The 18,003-nt window shown below is 37.8% G+C and overlaps 2 protein-coding genes across 16 annotated transcripts in view; one reads left to right on the top strand and one right to left on the bottom strand.

Annotated features, from left to right (window-relative positions):
• The first annotated feature begins 419 nt into the window (after positions 1-419).
• On the top strand, positions 420-15,936 carry HELB (DNA helicase B). Of its 2 annotated transcripts, XM_084492442.1 has the most exons (13): positions 420-649; positions 1,780-2,151; positions 4,351-4,574; positions 5,907-6,767; positions 8,177-8,348; positions 9,223-9,364; positions 9,619-9,749; positions 10,714-10,798; positions 12,237-12,296; positions 12,432-12,645; positions 13,515-13,649; positions 13,910-14,311; positions 14,764-15,936. In XM_084492442.1, the coding sequence occupies exons 1-13, from the start codon at positions 448-450 to the stop codon at positions 14,851-14,853; spliced, it is 3,090 nt and encodes a 1,029-aa protein (XP_084348568.1). In that variant the 5' UTR covers positions 420-447; the 3' UTR covers positions 14,854-15,936. The 2 variants fall into 2 exon arrangements, with proteins under 2 accessions (XP_084348568.1, XP_084348569.1); XM_084492443.1 differs by lacking the exons at positions 13,515-13,649; positions 13,910-14,311; positions 14,764-15,936 and adding an exon at positions 13,077-13,507.
• GRIP1 (glutamate receptor interacting protein 1) overlaps positions 15,749-18,003 on the bottom strand; it is a 316,765-nt gene continuing 314,510 nt past the window's right edge. For all 14 annotated transcript variants that reach the window (XM_084492326.1, XM_084492327.1, XM_084492329.1 and 11 more), the window contains one exon: positions 15,749-17,533. In XM_084492326.1, the coding sequence (XP_084348452.1) occupies positions 17,297-17,533 (237 nt within the window). In that variant the 3' untranslated portion in view covers positions 15,749-17,296. The remainder of the gene's footprint in view (positions 17,534-18,003) is intronic.

Below are 18,003 nucleotides of genomic sequence, written 5' to 3'. Positions count from 1 at the left end.
TAGTGCCAAACACAATACGGCTTGGTACTTTTTTTTTCATCAGTGATGTGCAAGAAAATACAAAACTACTCTTTGGTAAAATTTCAGAAACGACAAAGATCTGCAGTGTTAAACAGAGACTAAGCAGCTAAGTAAGCTGGATTGCAATGCAGGGAAGTACAGGTGGTTTGAAAGAAGGATCTGACGGAAAAAATGTTTTATCTACACACCTGTTTTGCACAGTATTATAGCATTTGGGGGGGGGGGCAGCTAGGCGAAGTGTAATAGGATACACCGGAGATTTTATTTTATTATTTGGAGTTTTTGTGGTTGGAGTCGTACAGAGACACGGAATTAGTGTAAATTATTAAAAAAAAAAAAAAAGGGGGGGGGGGGAGAGCCTCGGGCTTGGCCCCCGTCACCGCCCCTGCCCCGCCGCCACCGCGGGAGGGCCGGGCGAGGCGCGACATGGCGGCGGCGGGCGGGGGGCCGGCGGCCGAGCTGCGTGGGGTGCTGCTGCCCCCGCGGCGGGACCCCCGGGGCTCGGAGGACGGGGACTCGGAGGAGGAAGAGGAGGAGGAGGCCGAGGAGGAGCTGCTCTTGGCGGAGGCCGCGCTGCTGGAGGACGCCGGGAGGGAGATGGCGGCCGCGCTGCCCCCGCGCCGGGCCGGTGAGGGGCGGCGGGGGGCGGGCGGGTCCCTGTGCTCCATCTCCATGTCCTCCGTGTCCCCCCGTGTCCCTCCTTGTCCTGAGGTGGGCGCCCAGCTCCTTCTCCGGGGAGGCCTCTCTGAGGGAGCCCTGCAGCCCCGGTGCTGAGACCTTTATATCATTCCTATTTCCTTCTTAATCTTAAAGTAATCAAGCCCAGACTCCCCAGATACTGATTTTATTATAAGGTAAAGCAGTACAAAGTAGGTGGTGAATCTCACAGAGCTAGCAGAAGGAAGTGTACACACACAGTCCTATGACCACACACAGCAAAAGTAAAAAAGCATAAAGTTTTTCCATTCAGACTATGTTTTTATTTTTATTTTTAACCTACATGGCATGTAAGCGTGATGATAGTTGGCCTTCAGGATTCCCTAGGTTGAGTACTCAGGCTGGTGACATTGGAGCAACTTCTGCTTAGCAGAAATATTTTATCCATAAGTTGTTTAAAAAAACCTGCTAAATTCAGCTGGGTAGCACGGGGAAAATACACAGAAAAAATGTCATAGGCCTAACATCTGCAGACACTGAGGACTGGTGTTTTACTAAATGAATGAGGGAGAGAGGATGGACAGAGGGGGCAAACCAGGTCATGCAAAATGTTACAGATTATTATTTCAGAGGTGTTAGTTGCTTATAATTTTGGCTGGTTCAGCTGCAGGAAATACTTGGTATAGAAATGTGTCCAAAGAGCATGCAGGCACCATGATACAACACTCTGTGACAAAGTTGTTCAGGATTGAATTGCACACTATCTTGGCATAAATGTCGTAGTGTTAAACTATATGGTTGTGTCTTTAATTGGTTTGATAAATATTCATAGACACGTTTAATTTTGTAGCTCTCACACCTAGAGAAGCCATTTTCCTACTTGTTTCTGAGGTTGGATGTACTCATTTTTAAATACTACAGGAAAGACTGTCATTGGGAATTTTATGAAAACTGTGCTTCTTTACTTTTCTTACTGTAACTTATCATACAAAAGATAAAAATATCTTTGAACAAAACAAAATAACCCTTCCAATTAAACCAAACTTTTATTCTTTACAGCTGGCAATAACAGTGGTTTCACTTTTCTTTTTAATGTTTCAGTTGTCATACAAGAGAACTCGAAAGAGGAATATGAAGCAGTTGGACGTTTTCCATTAGTTGGCCCTTGGTGGAAAGTTAATGTTAAAGTTAAAAAAGTGGGGTCGAAGTACTTTGTGCAAGGATATCCATCATATTTTCTTCGAACTGATATAGAAGAAAACAACCGACAAGTCTTTTCCCTCTTTCTTAAAGAATGCAAAGTTCCTGATTATTTTAGAGAACAGTTTTTCACTTGGCTTCCTCCTGAGTGTGCACTGAGTTTTGGAAATCTTGAAGAAAAACTAAAACAATTCCAATATTCACATCCACCAACAGGGAAGAAACAAGGAGACACCAAGGATTTTGATATCTTACACTATGTTTTGAAATCCGGTAGGTATATCGTGTACCAATTTGTTAGTTTTATAAGCTAATGATTATATCTCTAAGATACTTTGTTCAAACTGACATGTCTTCATATGAAATGTGTATTCAAAAGAATTCTGAATGTGCGAAAATTCTTGCACATTTTTAAATTTGAGGGCAGTAGAACGACTGACTGATTAAAGGTGGACATGCAAGGACTTTCCTGAAATCTGTAGGCTTACCGAAGTGGAATTGTTAGTGCTACAGGTGCAAAGACAGTGTCGTAGATTTCATTGATTTATTCAGACTTACTAAAAATGGCTTCAGCACTGCTTAAACATGGTGGTTATGAGTTTTCGGGCAAATATGTATTCAGAAATGGTACGTCTGCTTCTTTGTAGCACAAACAGCTAATTCCTCAGCTCAGTCCAGATCAGCTGCACCGAACAGCCTAGCTGCCTAGGTGTTTTATAATTCTGCCCATCAGCAGGCTGTATGGCTGGGGATCTCCGTGTGGAAGCACTGGAGCAGAGATGGTTTGGGACTCCTGATCCTGTTGTGTAGCTGGTTTGATGCAAAATCCACTGAAATATGGCAAGTTAAGGCATGTGCTCAGCACTAGCTTTTATTTTGCTCTAATGGTCTGTTTCCATAATGCCACGTTACTGATGCAGGCAGAAGCTGCCCTGGCCTGGTGCTGTACAAAGCCACTTGGGTAACAGCAGTACCATGGGACTCAGTTCTCTGGTTCGGAGGTCTTTTAAATCCAGCAGCAGCTGTGCATAAATTTGTATTGGGTTGGGTTGGGTCTATCCACCACTATGTGCATGTCAGTGAAGTCTTCAGTACTTGGCTTACTGGGCAGTGGCAGGTCAAAAGATGGAGGGGACTGTTTTGGAGGACAGATCGTGTCTGATAAAGAGTTCGTAAGTCTGCTAGACTTAAGCTGACTTTGCTCCAAATCACGTGTAAAGAAAAGAAAAAAATCACAGTTCTATAACTTCAGGATTTTTGTTTTGTTTTTGTAATGGTAGAGAAGTTCTTAGCACTTCAGAGCTTTTCATGACCGTAAAGAGATTGGATCGTATAGTGGGAGGAACTTTGATCTAGTTCGCTGCATGAATTTTAATGGGATATGTAGATCACTTCTGATTGTCTAATGCATTTGTTCTTTTTTGTTGAAGAAGATTACACTGTGTGGCTAAACATACTGTTCCCTGCTCTTGTAGTTGGCAGATTTTTCCCTAATATCTAACTTAAATTACTTTGCTACAAACTTTTCTCTATCATTGGGAAGTAGAAAAAAAATATCCCCCTCCATGCTATGTTGCTATTACTACTATAGTCACTTTTTGATTGTCAATTAAATGTTTTCAACTTGAACAATTTGTTCTTCAAGCAATGAAGATATTTTTACCCAACAACAGTGCGTGTTGATTCTCCTCTTGAAAATTAATCATTTTCTTCAAAGGGGAAATGTTTCACTTTTGCATTTCTGTAAGTAAGGTAGTTATAACAAAAAATACGTAACCAAGAAAAATTGGTGTTTTAAATTTGGAGTTCTGAAGTTTCCTTGACACTTCCGTAAGAATTGCTTTTTTTTTTTTTTTCTTTTCTTGCCAAGAGATAAAACATGTAAAAGTCTCTAAAACTTGTTTTTAAAGTGAGGTGTAGAAGAAATTAGTTTCATTATTCCCCTTTTGCAGATCCCCAGACTGGTACCCACAGAGGGAAAGTGATAGCTTAAGTTTGGGATCATTGAGAAAGCCAGGGGGGAGAACTATTTTCCTAAATTCCTGCGCTACTCCAATCTTATGTCTGTTTTATTTTATTTTGGATTTTAATTTTTGTTTTGTACATCTGTATGAAACTTATTTTTAAATAGGAGGGACAGGTGTGGTGAAGTCTGAACTGGCTTTCTACAACAGGCTATTGCATATGCAGCTTAAACTAAATGTGTAGCTTAAACTAAATGTGTAGCTTGTATTTTTCATGTGAGTATATTTAGTTTCAGTTTATATCTGTTCACATTTTTTTTTTCTAAGGCAGTTCAGGGAAAATAGACTAAAAGAATTTGAAAAGGATTACAGAGTAAGAAAGTGGAAGAAATCAGAGATGGTTTGGATACAGGGGAGACAGAAGGATAAAAGCCAGAGTCAGTTTAAGTTACCTTTACAAATATTTTTGTATATTGCTTAAAACTTTCTTGGTTTATGGTGCATACAGTTGCAGGCAAGGCAGTATTGGTAGCTCTGACTTTTCCGATGATACTGGAGTTCTTGCCAATTCTTCTGCCACGCCATTTTTGCTGTCTTTTGAATATGGTGAATTGGCAAAGAAGGACTGGAAACGATGATACAGATGGTGAGACAGTACATTGTCAAGATGAGATGCTAACAAAATTGGATGCGATATTAAAGAATGAGCCATGGAAACTTGGATTCAACAGGGTAAGTAATGTTAAGCAGGGTAAAAAGTGTGGTGGTTGTTACATTTGATCTTCATTAGAATATCGTGTTGTTTTGGTTATGTTCAGTTTATTACTTAGGAGGTGAGTCTAGCTCATTTTAAACTGGATGATTTACTCGGCTCAGTTTTACCGTTTTTTTCCTCAGTTGGCCTACAGTTATTTTCTCAAAAGATTTTAAACGTGATCATGTTACAACCTTTTGTTTTGTCTTTTCTTTAAGGAATAGAAAATTCCTTAAGGTATTACCTCAAGTACTTACTTGAGGTATCAGGTCAAATGCAAGAAAGCTAATTTAAAGCTCAGTTCTACTCTCAATTCTACTTTTCAGCTTTATACCAGCAAATGAGATTTTCTGCTCTTAATATATAGAACAGGACCTATGTTTCATGGCAAGGTAGATAAATTATGCTGTAAGAGGTAGTATGGTCTAGTGTTTTTTAAAAATGGGACTTGCAGTTGCTGTTTACCTTCGTGTTTCCCTTTGCTGACACCAGCTACGCTTTCTGTGCAACTTTGCTGCTGCACCTCACCTACCCACACGTGTAGCTCAGATGAGAGGTAAAGTTTAATAGTTCGGAAATGTAATTCGTTAATCCCTCAGCTCCAGCCCTCCAGTGCTTTCACTGACAGATGTTTTGACTTGCCTTTAGAGACCTCCAATTTCAGAGACTCAGCAATCTGTCCAATCTGTTCCAGTGTGTCACATCCTTTCCTTTAAAAAGCTTTTACTGATGTATTATTTGACTATTCCTTGATGCACGTTAAACTTGTTTCTCTCGTTCTGTGTAACAAGGATCTGCATTCTCACTGCAGTTTTGAGTCTAAATGTTTTTTTTTTTTTTTTTTTCTTGATAGTTCATCTTCTTTTGTATGTCTCAGTATTTCACTATTTTTCTCTAGTCTCTGTAAAGGTCATATGTTTCTTGAAGTATCATGATATTCCAAATTGGATATAATATTCTGGTTAATGTCTTACCTGTGCTATGTTTCTGCAGTTTGCATCTTGAAATCATGCTAATTAGGAGCACATAAGTTCTCTATAGTTTCTGAGTTTTTTGATTTTTAAAGTTTCTCGTTTACACCGAAAGAGAGGAGTTACCATTCCATCCTTTTTTTTTTTTTTTTTTTTTTTAATATTTTGCTCTCATATAGCTCGAAAAACATTATGTACAGTGTGAAAAACACATGTGCTTTTATAGGCATCCACTCTCTGAATTGCAATTTATATTTACTCAAAGGAATGTTATCCAGCAAGAGGGAAAATAAAATATCTGAAATAAATATGTTTGCTTTTATTCTTTTTGGGGAGAAGATTACCTACAGGGAACTGAAACTTTCTTACTGTGAGGCAACATGGGAAGCCTTCTGTCAGTGTGAACATCTCCTCCGGCAGATTCCTGACTTGCAGAAGAATGCATTAATTCTGTACGATAAACTCAAGAAACGGTGTAGAGAAATGGGACACACTTATGAAGATCAAGATGAATTAACTAATTTTGTATCTAAAGATATGCCCATTGAGCATGCTTGGCAATCTCTTGAATTTTTGAAAGACGAGAAGATCGTGATCAGGGAGAAAAAACTCGTGTTTCTGCCTCATCTTTACAAATCTGAAAGAGACATTGCAATGTATATAGGTCGTCTGCTGTCAAACTGCTCGTGGCAACTGAATGTTGATGCGAGAAAGATACTTAACACTTTTGAGACGTCAGGAGAAACGGCAGATGATGAAATGAATGCTGTCTTGGCTCATGAAACGGAACACCTGAAGGAAGATAATCCAGGCAATCACAACTGTGAAAATCCACAGCTGGAGTCCACAGCTGGCACCCAAAGTAAGGGAGAGGTAGATATAGATCAGGTGACTGCTGTGGAAAAGATTTGTTCTAATCCTGTCACAATCATAAGCGGAAAAGGAGGGTGTGGGAAGAGCACAGTTGTTAGCTGCCTTTTCCGTCACTTAAAGCAGGTAGAAAAAGAAGTGGAAGCTGCTTCTAAAGACTTTGAAGGAGACCTGGACGCATCTGAGGAATGGGGCACCTTTGATCATCACTCGGAGTCAGAGAACACTGGCACAAAGAATTGTTTGAACGTACTATTGACCGCACCTACAGGGAGAGCAGCAAGCCTTTTGAGTGAAAAAACCAGTCTTCCTGCATACACTCTGCATCAGGTAAGGATTTTCTTTTTAAAATCTGTGTTATTATTTGTTGTTTTAGAAAAAAACTTGTTACTGAAATTTTCTTATAGCGTTTTTAGTTATTAATGGTAATGCTTTTGATGCTTGTCAGCATTTGAAAATCATCATTCCATTTTGGGGAATCATACATCAATCATCACAAATACATTATTTGCTCAACTTTTCTTTTTTCGCTTTTATACATCTCAAATTTGTGCCTTTTTAGGGCATCTGGTCTTTTTAGCTTCTCATTTATTATACTCTGTGTAATCTGTAGCAGATACAAGAGCAGAAATAGCTCCTTAAATGGCAAACCTGTTTTCCAGTGTCCTGTTGCATATTGATATCTGCACAAAGGTGAAGAGACCAGTAGCCTGGGGTCAATGAGATGAATTTTATTCACGCTGTTTTCCTACCTACAGTCAAATACTGTGCAATCTTTCATTATTATTAATATTATTAGAAAAAAGTAGTAAGCAAACTGTTTGTTAATAAACATAAATCTCTGTTGTTGTAGATGGCAGAAGGTGCCAAGATATTGGAGGTGTGGAATAACTTGTATAATTAAAAATTATAATAACACAGAAGATACATTGGGCTTATTTTAAGTTCTGTTGGAAACTGGGTAGTTGCCTGTTCCCCTTCTCTGTGCAATGTTGGGGGTTCATTAGTGTGAACAAGCAGCTGTAGAAGGAAGTGCTCTGTTACTGAGCAACCTATGTCCTGACCTTATAGCCTTTGGGATTCCTGCAGGAAAAAAAAAAAAAAAAAAAAAAAAAAGCTGTGCTCTCTGGCCTGCCATTTGTTTTTCAGAATTGTTGGGGTAATCATTGGAAACAGTTTTCTGTAGCTTGAAGTGTAAGCAAATAGAGCAAGGTGTGACTTGATGACTTGAGCAGTAAGGACTTGTCCTATACCCAGCACTGGGAGAAGGAGATATAACTTGGTTAATTTACAATCGAGATAATCACAGAAATAGATTTAAGGGTTTCCATGCTTACAGAAAGAATACTGTGTATTTGGAGTACGAGCAAATTCTTCCCATATCATGTAGCAGAACAAATGCATTCTTGCTTCAGACTTTTATATGTAGACATTCTCAAAACGCCCATGCTGATCTTCCTGTGCTAAAGCCCCAAATTTGAGGATGCATTTCTGTGCTTTAATGCAAGTAAGTGCTGATTATCTCAGCTAGCAATGTATTCACTGAGGAAGGAAACAAAACTGCTTGAGTATTGTGAGTCTTACAGGTGTGAGTTCAGAATTTCAGATAATACTTCTAAATACAACAGTAGAAGATGTTCTACCATGCTATCGCTACCTTTAAAAAGCAGTTGTTCTCAGCTCATTAGTGTCAGAACTTACTTTTAATATATTTTTAATTTATTTTGTTTCATTTCTAGATCATCTATAGTTTTAAATCATGGAGACAGACTGGACAAGAATTCCCGTGGAAGTTTTCTACTGTGACAGTTCTGATTGTGGATGAAGGAAGCTTGGTGCCTGTACATGTTCTCAGTTTAGTTTTAAAACTCTTATATGAGCATGCCGAGCTTGCCAAACTTATTATTTTAGGTAAGTGGGAAGAAATAAATAATTAAGATAATACAGTATTGAATAATACACAATATACAGAGTAACTATCACAGCTGCCACTGATCTTGATGGGTCTTTAAATACTCAGAAAGTTACATTGGGTAACTTGTAACAGAAAGCACTTGGGTATTTCTGCTTACGCATAAAGTCAGACCAGGTCGACTGGACTCTTCAACAGTTTTCTATCTCATCTGTCAGGATGAAAGTGTCGGTATCTCTGTTATCTATTTAGTAGTGTTTTGTCAGATTCTGTAAGTATTATGACTTCCACGTGGTAGCTTATTATATATATCTTGCAACCGAGAAATTTTTCTCATTTCCTTAAATTTAAAGAAGCTAGTGTCAGCATATGAGTCAGATGTGAGATGACTTGTTCCTTGGGGCTCTTAATACTAGAATCAACTAGTTTTAATGCAGAAAGGAAAACAAGTGTAAAATGCCAATTTTCTGCTTTCTTAGAAGTTTGGTTTTTGCATGCCATTTATGGCATTCATTTTGAAATGTGTAATTTTCAAAATGTGTTTGGATAAGATATGATCACTGTTGGTATTCATGATGCAGAGTGATTTGTACCTGCTAGTTAGGCATTACTAAGAGAGGAATGTGAAAGATTTAAACTACAGAACAGTCTTACTCCCCAGACAAAGTTTCTTAGATACTTGGAAGTTTCATTTCACATGATATGTACTGAGGAAGCTTGTGATTCCAAAGTCTCATCCTGTGAGGTATGATGTGGAAGGCTGAGTATTTATTAATTTCAGTGGTTGTTTTTTTTTTTTTCCAATACAGTTTTTTTTTTTTTTTAAATGTTCTGTTATTGCTCCTCACAAAGCCTAATTTGCATTCTATTTAGGTGATACTAGACAGCTACCAAGTATAGACCCCGGAAATATGCTACTTGATATCTTTGAGAGTCTAAAGCCAAGAGGTTTTTCTGTGGAACTGCGAACTAATCACCGAGCTGAATCACAACTAATTGTAGACAATGCAACAAGGTAGGATTTCCTTTTGTGTGTAAGGAGCATTCTTGCAGTAGACACGGTGCTTTACCTGCAAAAGCACATCAAGATTTAAATCTATGGTACTGCTTCTGTTACCTCTTCTTATTCAAAATTAGTAACACTGTTTTCAGTCTGTATGTATTGTATAATAAATGAGAAAAAGTTTATGAATGATGAACTTCAGGCTGATGCAATCCTTTAACTGGAAGTATTTTTTTTTCTGTTTTCCCTCCATTGCTCCGGTGAAGAATCTCGCAGCGGAAGTTTCCTGAATTTGATGAGGTGCTGGAAGTTTCTGGTTGGAATAAAGCACTGACGATGCCGAGACCTGAGAAGAAATTCATTTTTATCGCTTTACCTTCTGGTGGGGGTAGTGACAGTAAGTGTGTACACTCAGTTTGTGATCTTGACCTTCCCTTTTGTAAGGCAAAGACTGTTTGGCTGGAATTGACATTTTGGGGAGATTTTAGTTTTTTTTTCATTTTATTTGTGGTATAGATTTAAATGCTAGATTCATCCTTTGAGATTTGCCTGAGTTAAGTGCACACGGCAAGACCCATTGGTGCAAAGGATATGCTATAGAGCTCCAGCTCACCAGTTACATTTTGAAATGGGTGTCATAATGCTTCAACCAGTGCCATCAGATATAATTGTCTATTTATGCTGGGGTTGAAGCTGTCAAACCTTAAAAGATTACACATTTTATAAGTGAAGCATCTGAGTAAAGACCAGCTGTAGCCATGTAATCTCAACTCTAGTATAAAGTTAAGAAATTGGAAGCAAAGGGGACACCACTATTTCATTCAGGATGTTTTGGGGTCAGGATAATTCATTTTGTTTTTGGATTGTTATTGGATAAGTGGATTGAGGGGTCTCCACTTTGTATGCATCAGTGTAATGTGGAAAAAAATAATAGTGGGGATATTATCAACTCATCTTACTCTAGTAACTTACTCAGCTAACAGAACACTAAAAAAGGATTTCTTCTGGGAAATTTAAATGTATAGTTCTGTGGTTAAATAATGGTCTATCCATACCTCTCATGCACTGTAAAAAAAAAAACAAACTTATTTTGCATGAAATACAAGCTGTTTATTAGAGAAGTAAGCATTTCTCTCCTTCCATATCATACTCATCTCCCATTTTGACAGTGGGATAGCTGCATGATGCTTTTTGGGTGGTGTGTATAATATATATGTGTGTGTGTGTAAATGCATACATACTTAAAAAGTTGAAATGGCATTGAAGCAGCAAAAATGATTTCATACTCAATTATGTTTTTCTTTCTTACATTGTTTGTTCTTCAACTTTTTATGCCTTATCTTTTATGTCTTCTAAATCAGATTTGCAAAGTGCCATAAAGGCTTTACTTAAAGAAGGACCTGGATTGCAGGATGCCAGACAATCACAGTTCATTGCTTTCAGAAGGTAAAAGAGCACGTAGGCAGACATTGAAGTATCTTTGCTAGCAGCCACTATCTAAAAATAGCTGAATATGTTGAGCTGGAGAGACTAGTGACAATATCATAAAAATTAGTAGAGAGAAAAACAGAGCAGGTGTCTTCTCCTAAGCCTTCTGGTTGCCCCCAGTCTCTTTGTGGAGAGTTGCTAGATTTTTCTATAAATTTTCTATGTATTTTTCTGTTATTTTGCACCATGCTTTTTGACTCTGTGTTTGTGTTCATCTGTACTGTTTATGTTAAGTAAATGAAGGATGGACTGAGTGGTGAGTTTCTGTAGTAAATTCTCCGAGAGCCTGTGCTGTGCTGTTGGCAACAAGGCAGAGCTCTTCAGAAGCAACAGGTGACGGCTCAACTCCGGGAGGAACCCACAAAACACAGTGTTGCACCTTAACCTGATGAGAGACAGTTGAGATGACGTCACATGGTCTGTACTCAAATCTATCCTATCATAGCAGCAGTGAATTTCAGGGCGCACGATGGGAACATTTAACCTTACTGTGTAGGCATGCTGCTGTGACAGGTGGGCTGTAATCAAATGGTAGAAGATGTGACAAGGGCCAGGTCTAGATATGTAATGTGGATATTTGGAAGCACAGTACTGGTCATTTAAGGAGGGCAGGATGGCAGGAGGGCTCTAACAAATTCTCAAGAAAGATTCACTCACATATCAAGCACTGATTATGTGAACCATCACAGACCATCAGTAATACAGGTGGTTTCACAGAAACACCGAAATGGTAACGGATGGGGCTTTGGGCAACCTGGTCTGGTGGAAGGTGTCCCTGCCCATATTGGGGGGGGTTGAAATTGGGTGGTCTTTAAGGTACCTTCCAACCCAAACCATTCTCTGAGTCTGTGATTCATATTTTTGTTGTGAATATTGAAATATTCTGAAATCAAGTTTATTTCTGCATTCTGGTACAGTATTGTACCTGAATGCAGAAATTAATGGAAATCAATGATTTCCATTGAAGATTCCTTGATATTTACAAGTACTTAATCTGCATTTAAAAGTTAAAATTCCATGTCTTTAAAAAGCAAGTATATAAAATAACCAACTCTTCTGTCTAGTTATAATACATACACGGACAGGTTTTATCCAGGCTTTAGTTTTGTTCTTTGTCTTAAAATTAAGTCCAACTTATCTAAATATGCATCACAGACATCACTGTCAATCATATTTAGACAAAACTGTTATTTTACTGCTTTATCTTCAGAACTCTGAATTAATGATTTTTTTCAATCATTGGTGGAAAGTCGTCACAGCTAAGATGAACTTTTTTCCATTGCTTTTTAATTATTATGCTAATGTGGCATTGGCATGTAATTGTTTTACGTTTAGTATTCTTTAAGTACATCATGAGTCTGTTCATGTTTTTTGTTTTTTTTTTTGTGTGATGTAGGCAAGATTGTGATCTAATAAACGAACTTTGTTGTCAACACTATTCAAAGCATTTAACCAGGTAAGCTAGTGTTTTGCAATTTTTACCCTGAAGAACCTCACTTTGTTTTTGAAAGTGTTATAACCAGAAATAGTAAGTGATAGTAAATGCATACGTAGTAAATACATTTCTCACTTTTTTCTTTCTCTGACCTAGAGACCATAAAAGACGACTTTTATTTCAAATTGGTGACAAGATTTCCTGCACACGGAATACATATCTCCAGGATCTCTTGCCAGGCCATGGCTTTGGAAAGGATCCTGATCAGAAAGAGGATCATAAATGCAGAAATGGAGAAACCACCCTCAGTTCAGCAGCTGCTGAGGATGGCAAACGATTGTGCAATGGAGATATATTTTTCATAACAGATGTAAGTTGTTGCTGAAGGAACTTGCACAGGAAATAGTGGTAACTGATCCAGTCCTTTCTGAGTCCTCAGAACAAAGCAGTTCTCAAAGTTTAGTCCATAATAGATACCTAGTTGTTCTAAAAACCTATCATGTGAAAGGCTACCCTTTTACAAGAGGCAGATTTATAATAGAGAATTAAAAATAAATCTCTGGGCATTTTTGTAAAATGAGTTTCAGTTGGTCTGGTCTTGTTCAGTGCTGTGACTTTTTTTTGGTCATAAATTCTGTAAATACTCAAATGTATTGTGAATGAAATACGCAGTATTTTGGATGTAGGCACATAGTCTTATGTGAAGAATAAAGCTGATGATACAGCTTGAGTTTTCCCCCAGTAGAAAACTAAGCTGAAGGAAACCCACACCAACACACAATCCTATGTTTTTCTGCTCAGCACCTGAGTGAATTGAATTGTTTTGATCCAGTGAAAATATCGGTATTTGTGCCTGGGGACTGTATAGGGTTGGTGGAAGAGAGCAGGCTTATCTTCATTTGTGGCAACAAATTGTTAAATGGGCTCGCTGGTAATATTTCATCTTGTCCTAGGGTAATTGAAAATTTCTGGGTATTAAAACTTCCTTTCCTGGATTTTTTTCATACTAAAGAGGAGTCAGGGTAGACCCTGTACAGTGAAAGTATTTTCCTTGAAGATGGTCAGTGAAAGATAGTAATCTTTTGGGCTCAGTGTGTTCTGAAACTATTTCACTTGGTTGACACAGCAGCAATCATACCATGGAAAGGTAGCATATAGACACGTGTGGAAGTATAGACGTTGATCAAACTGCTGATACAAGCTTACTGCTAAGTGTTCTTATGCTATTTATTTCTTTAGGATGTAGAAATTAATAAACAGCGCTTATTGACCATCAGCAGCACATACGGCTCCACATTCACTGTGAAGTACAAGGCTCTGAAGAAGCTCTGCCGTATAAAACATGCGTGGGCCAAAACTATTCACACTTTTCAGGTAAAAACTGAAGCAAAACAAAGCTATCGGGTGATAAAGCTTTCTCATGCCTTTATCTCGCTAATGCACTGTATTTTCACAAGGAAGTATCAAAGCTCTCTCAAAACTAAAATTCCTTGAATGCAGGACAGAAAATACTGTCAGGAGTGTCCCTGTCTGTCTCCAACTTGTCTGTTGTTGTAAGCTGTCCTTTTCATTTTTTATTTTTTACTACTCGCCGGAGATCTTCATTTTATAAGTTGTTTTTAAATATGTTTCAGGGGTCTGAGGAAAAAACTGTGGTGTATGTGGTTGGCAATCCTGGGCGTCAGCACTGGCAGCACGTGTACACAGCCGTGACCAGAGGGCGCTGCCGTGTCTATGTTATAGCCGAAGAGAAGCACCTCAGGAGAGCAGTCACTAACAAGAGCAATCCCAGAAAAACTCGCTTACAGAGATTTTTGAGAGAGGAAATTGCAGAAACAAGCACATGCCCAGAACAAATCTCCTCTACCCTGACAAAGGATGCTCCGGACCCATCTGAACCTGGCACTGACCCGGTTAAAGAAGAGTCAGCAGATCTCAGAAAAGACCAGATGGGTGATTCACAGCAGAAGATAAGTCCGTATAAAAGACAACGAAATCATGCAGAGAATCCTGAGGATGCCACGAAAACATCCTCTGTAAGTATCTCCTTACTTTTTAAAGTATTCAAAGTTTAAATATATTAAAATTTTCAAGATGACCAGTAATTTGTGAAGCAGTCAGGTTTGGCAGATATTTTCTCAGAGTAACGTGACCAACAGGGAAAAATTGGTTATAATTTCAGGGGTAGTAAATTTATACATCTTGTTACTAAATGTTACTAATTATGAACTAGCTTAGACTCTTTATTAGCTTATTCTTTGTGCACAGAAGTCAACTTTTAGGAGCTGATCTGCTGTAACACATTTACATACAATGTCTTCATTGAAGTAGATCTATTTTTATACAGGCAAACATGCTTAACAGATTATTTTTTTCTTACTGTATCTAATATCTGTCACGGGTAAAGAGCTCTTATTTTTTGATGCTGTTACTGTAGTTTAGATCTGGTCTAAACTCTGATTAACATTTTGTTTGTTTGTTTTCACAGCCAATAGTACAAGAATCCCCACTTGGTTCTTCCAGACTTCAGAGTCTAAGTTTGCAACATGTAACTCCTAGGAAGCTTTTCAAAAGCTAGCAGACAATTAACTATCCTCTTTATGAATACACCCATTTTTTTCAAGATTTTTGGCATGGAGAAGCTGGGTATGCAAATGATTTTCAAAAGCTTTCCTGTAATAGTATTTTCTCTAAGAACTGCTTATTTTAAAGTGAGCCTTTTATATTTTCAGTGATCTGTTTTTAGTAGATCTGTTTTCCTTGGTGCATTAGTCATCAAAAGCCTTATCAGTCTTTTGTTTTGGTGAAGAAGGAACTTAGAGTTCTTTTAGGATCCAGAAGTATCCTTGAATAATACATGGGCATTTTGTAGTTTGAACACTGTAGCCCTACCAAGTTTTATCTATTTCCTCATGCTGCAGCATTGATAAGAATCTGTTATTGATGTGCCAAAGTTGCACTTCGGTCTTCAGTCAAAAAAATAGTTTAGAGAAATCTAAACTACCCTGCTTGTAATGTGGCAGAATTATGGGCATGAAGCTTTGACGGATTATGGATTTTAATCTTGTTATAACAAGAAACAAAAGCTACAATCATTGCCACAGAATTTTTTTCCCACTTTGCACTTGTGAATGATGTAAAACTTGCCATCGTTGCTCTACCCTATAAAGCCGTATGCTGCTAATGACCTTGGGAACAAAAGCAACATTCCAAGTTAGGGTTCAAATATCATGCTGCTTTTTTACACGTGTTTGTGTACTGCATGATTTGATACATTGCAGTGTATGAGGATAAATAAGATGAATGTTTACACAAGCTTCAGATGAATTAAATTTGAAGAGAGCTTGCATACTTCTAACAAACTTTTTTTTTTTTACTCATACAGCAGGAAAAAGTGTACCATGAACATAATCATGGTATTTTTTTTTACTCAAACTGCTACTCTACATGTAAAATAGAAAAATGCTACCTCGTTTCTACTGTCTTTAAATCACTGTTTATTTCAATTTATACATTTTTTCCATACAAATATTTGCAACAGTTTGAATTTCAAAAAAACATACATAGACGATAAATATCATGCTATTAAAGTATTAAATTTGTACAAAAATACTTTACAGTTTAATACTTATTTGTTACAAATAAAAATACATATTTAAGTGACTCATGGACTTTTTTCTTTTTTTTTTACATGATTCAGCATTGAATGTTACTCTGACCTTTTCTGGCAGTGCTGAAATATAAATCAGACATACTTGTGTGTGCAGGGTGAGCTTGTTTATGTATTGGAAACAGCAATAGGGAATACAGTTAAACAGTTTAAATTGACCAGAAACAACTCTGTTAGGTGATTGCTTAGATGTGGAGACTCTACAAATGTACAAATCCAGTATCTTTATATTCACCAAGAACAATAATTACCAATAACAACTCGAATACTGGAATAAACCAAAGCAGCTGCTGGTGAGCATATAAAGCAACTGGCAGTATTTTATTGCTTGGGGGGAGAGGGGAGCCAGGAGAATTTGTGAAGTTTGTAAAATGTATTTACAATTTTAAATTCTAAAAACGTGTTGTAGGGGGTAAGTTTATCATAAAGAAGGCTGAAAACAAAGTATATTAAATAGGACATTAGTCCCCTCAAGAAATTGTTTGACTTAAAAAGCTTGTGTACGACAGTAGAAGTTTACAGGGCTATGGATCATTAAGGAGCTTTTGTATCAATCTTCCACTGCTATAGTTAAAAAAAATCCATTTTATTTTAAAACCTTTCTAGTTTGTCTAAACTCTTTTCAATTTTACTCATCAGTAATCCTCCTTCAGAGGTTTTCAATCTCACTAAAAAAAGTCTCTGCTTAAAAAGCCTTACATGTTGCAAGACCTATCATTAATTATTTCATTGCATAGGGAATAACATATGAGCTACTAAAATTTACCACAGTTGTTGGGGAGTAATGTTCACCACATGCTGCAGCTTCCTAAAAACACTTTGTTAAAATATCTAAACCGTGCTTTGTCTGAAGAGTATACCATTCTTGCCAGCAGAATCAAGGTCCCCGTAATTACAGAGCTAGACAGTTAACAAGAAAGCGTGGTGCCAGCACACCATTCTTCCTCGGCCATCAGACAACGACTTGCTGCTAAAATGTTTTTAAAAATCAACCTGGGCACCACTGTTAGGAGAAGTTAACTCCATGCTTTTTCCCTCAAACAGCAGCTGATGATGAAGGGAAAGGTACATCTAAATCATGTTTAAACATCTCCCCAGTTTTTTGTTTGGGGAAAAATGCCCTTAGGTACTGTTGCTAATGGCAGATTGTTTAGAAATGGAGTGATTTAACAAAGAGTTAAACTTTTTAAAACGTGACCATGAACTAATATAAGCCTTGAGACAGACAGACTGACCTCCTGTGCTTTTTAGTGCTATATTGTGTCTGAGCCTTATCTTCAGAAAAATCTTAAAGGGATTTAGCACCATAATTGTTTTTTATTACCGAATGTCCCACTCAAATTATTTTTTGCTATAAAGTATTTGTAGGATCCCGTGCCTCTGTGTTAACATTAGCATGTCCAGTCTGTTGGAGGAAGGCATTGTTCTGATCACTCCACTCCCCGCCTGCTGAAGGCTGTTGGTCTGCACTTCCTTTCTGAGAGGCCAGTGGGTTTCTGCTAATAACCAGTTCCAGCTTATTGCCAGATTCTGCGATGAGGGGCACAACCAGACAGCAGTCAAAGTCCCTGGTGCGAACGTGGTTTACCTGAACGATTAGAAGATTGATTTTCATTATTTAAGACAAAAAAATACGATCACAAGACAAACAGATCATCCTTGAGACCATGAAAGCTGACTTAAATCTTGCAGCTAGAGAATAGCCCGATAAAAGACCATTTAACTACGGTATCTGTCTGATCTGAAGACATCAATGAAGTTTTTTACTTCCTGTTTAATGGAATGTGGCTAAAATGGCCTTACTGGCCTCGGTGATAGTGGTTGTCAGGAGTCACAATGCCTGTTCCGTATACATGTATGATACTTAACAGCACATAATTTTTCTCACTTTCACAGTATTCATCAATTTAAATGCCACAGCCCACATCTAAAGCTTCTGTTTATGTTTTCTCTGGTATTTATTAATATACAAACATTCTATTGGCCTAGTTGACAATAAATAAATAACTTTTTCCCTCACAAGCCAACCTGGCACCGCACTAAGTGTGGCGCTCTGTG

The sequence above is a fragment of the Aythya ferina genome (genome assembly GCF_964211825.1).
Source record: "Aythya ferina genome assembly, chromosome: 1".
NCBI lineage: Eukaryota > Metazoa > Chordata > Aves > Anseriformes > Anatidae > Aythya > Aythya ferina.
Note: the sequence above shows the minus strand (reverse complement) of the source record. Positions and strands in the feature narration are given on the sequence as shown.

Bases quoted from the DNA above. Each gene is read 5' to 3' on its own strand.
- HELB (XM_084492442.1), top strand. From the start codon at position 448: ATGGCGGCGGCGGGCGGGGGGCCGGCGGCCGAGCTGCGTGGGGTGCTG. The intron at 8,349-9,222 runs GTAAGTGGGAAG...CATTCTATTTAG, and splicing joins TGCCAAACTTATTATTTTAG to GTGATACTAGACAGCTACCA. The intron at 13,650-13,909 runs GTAAAAACTGAA...AATATGTTTCAG, and splicing joins AAACTATTCACACTTTTCAG to GGGTCTGAGGAAAAAACTGT.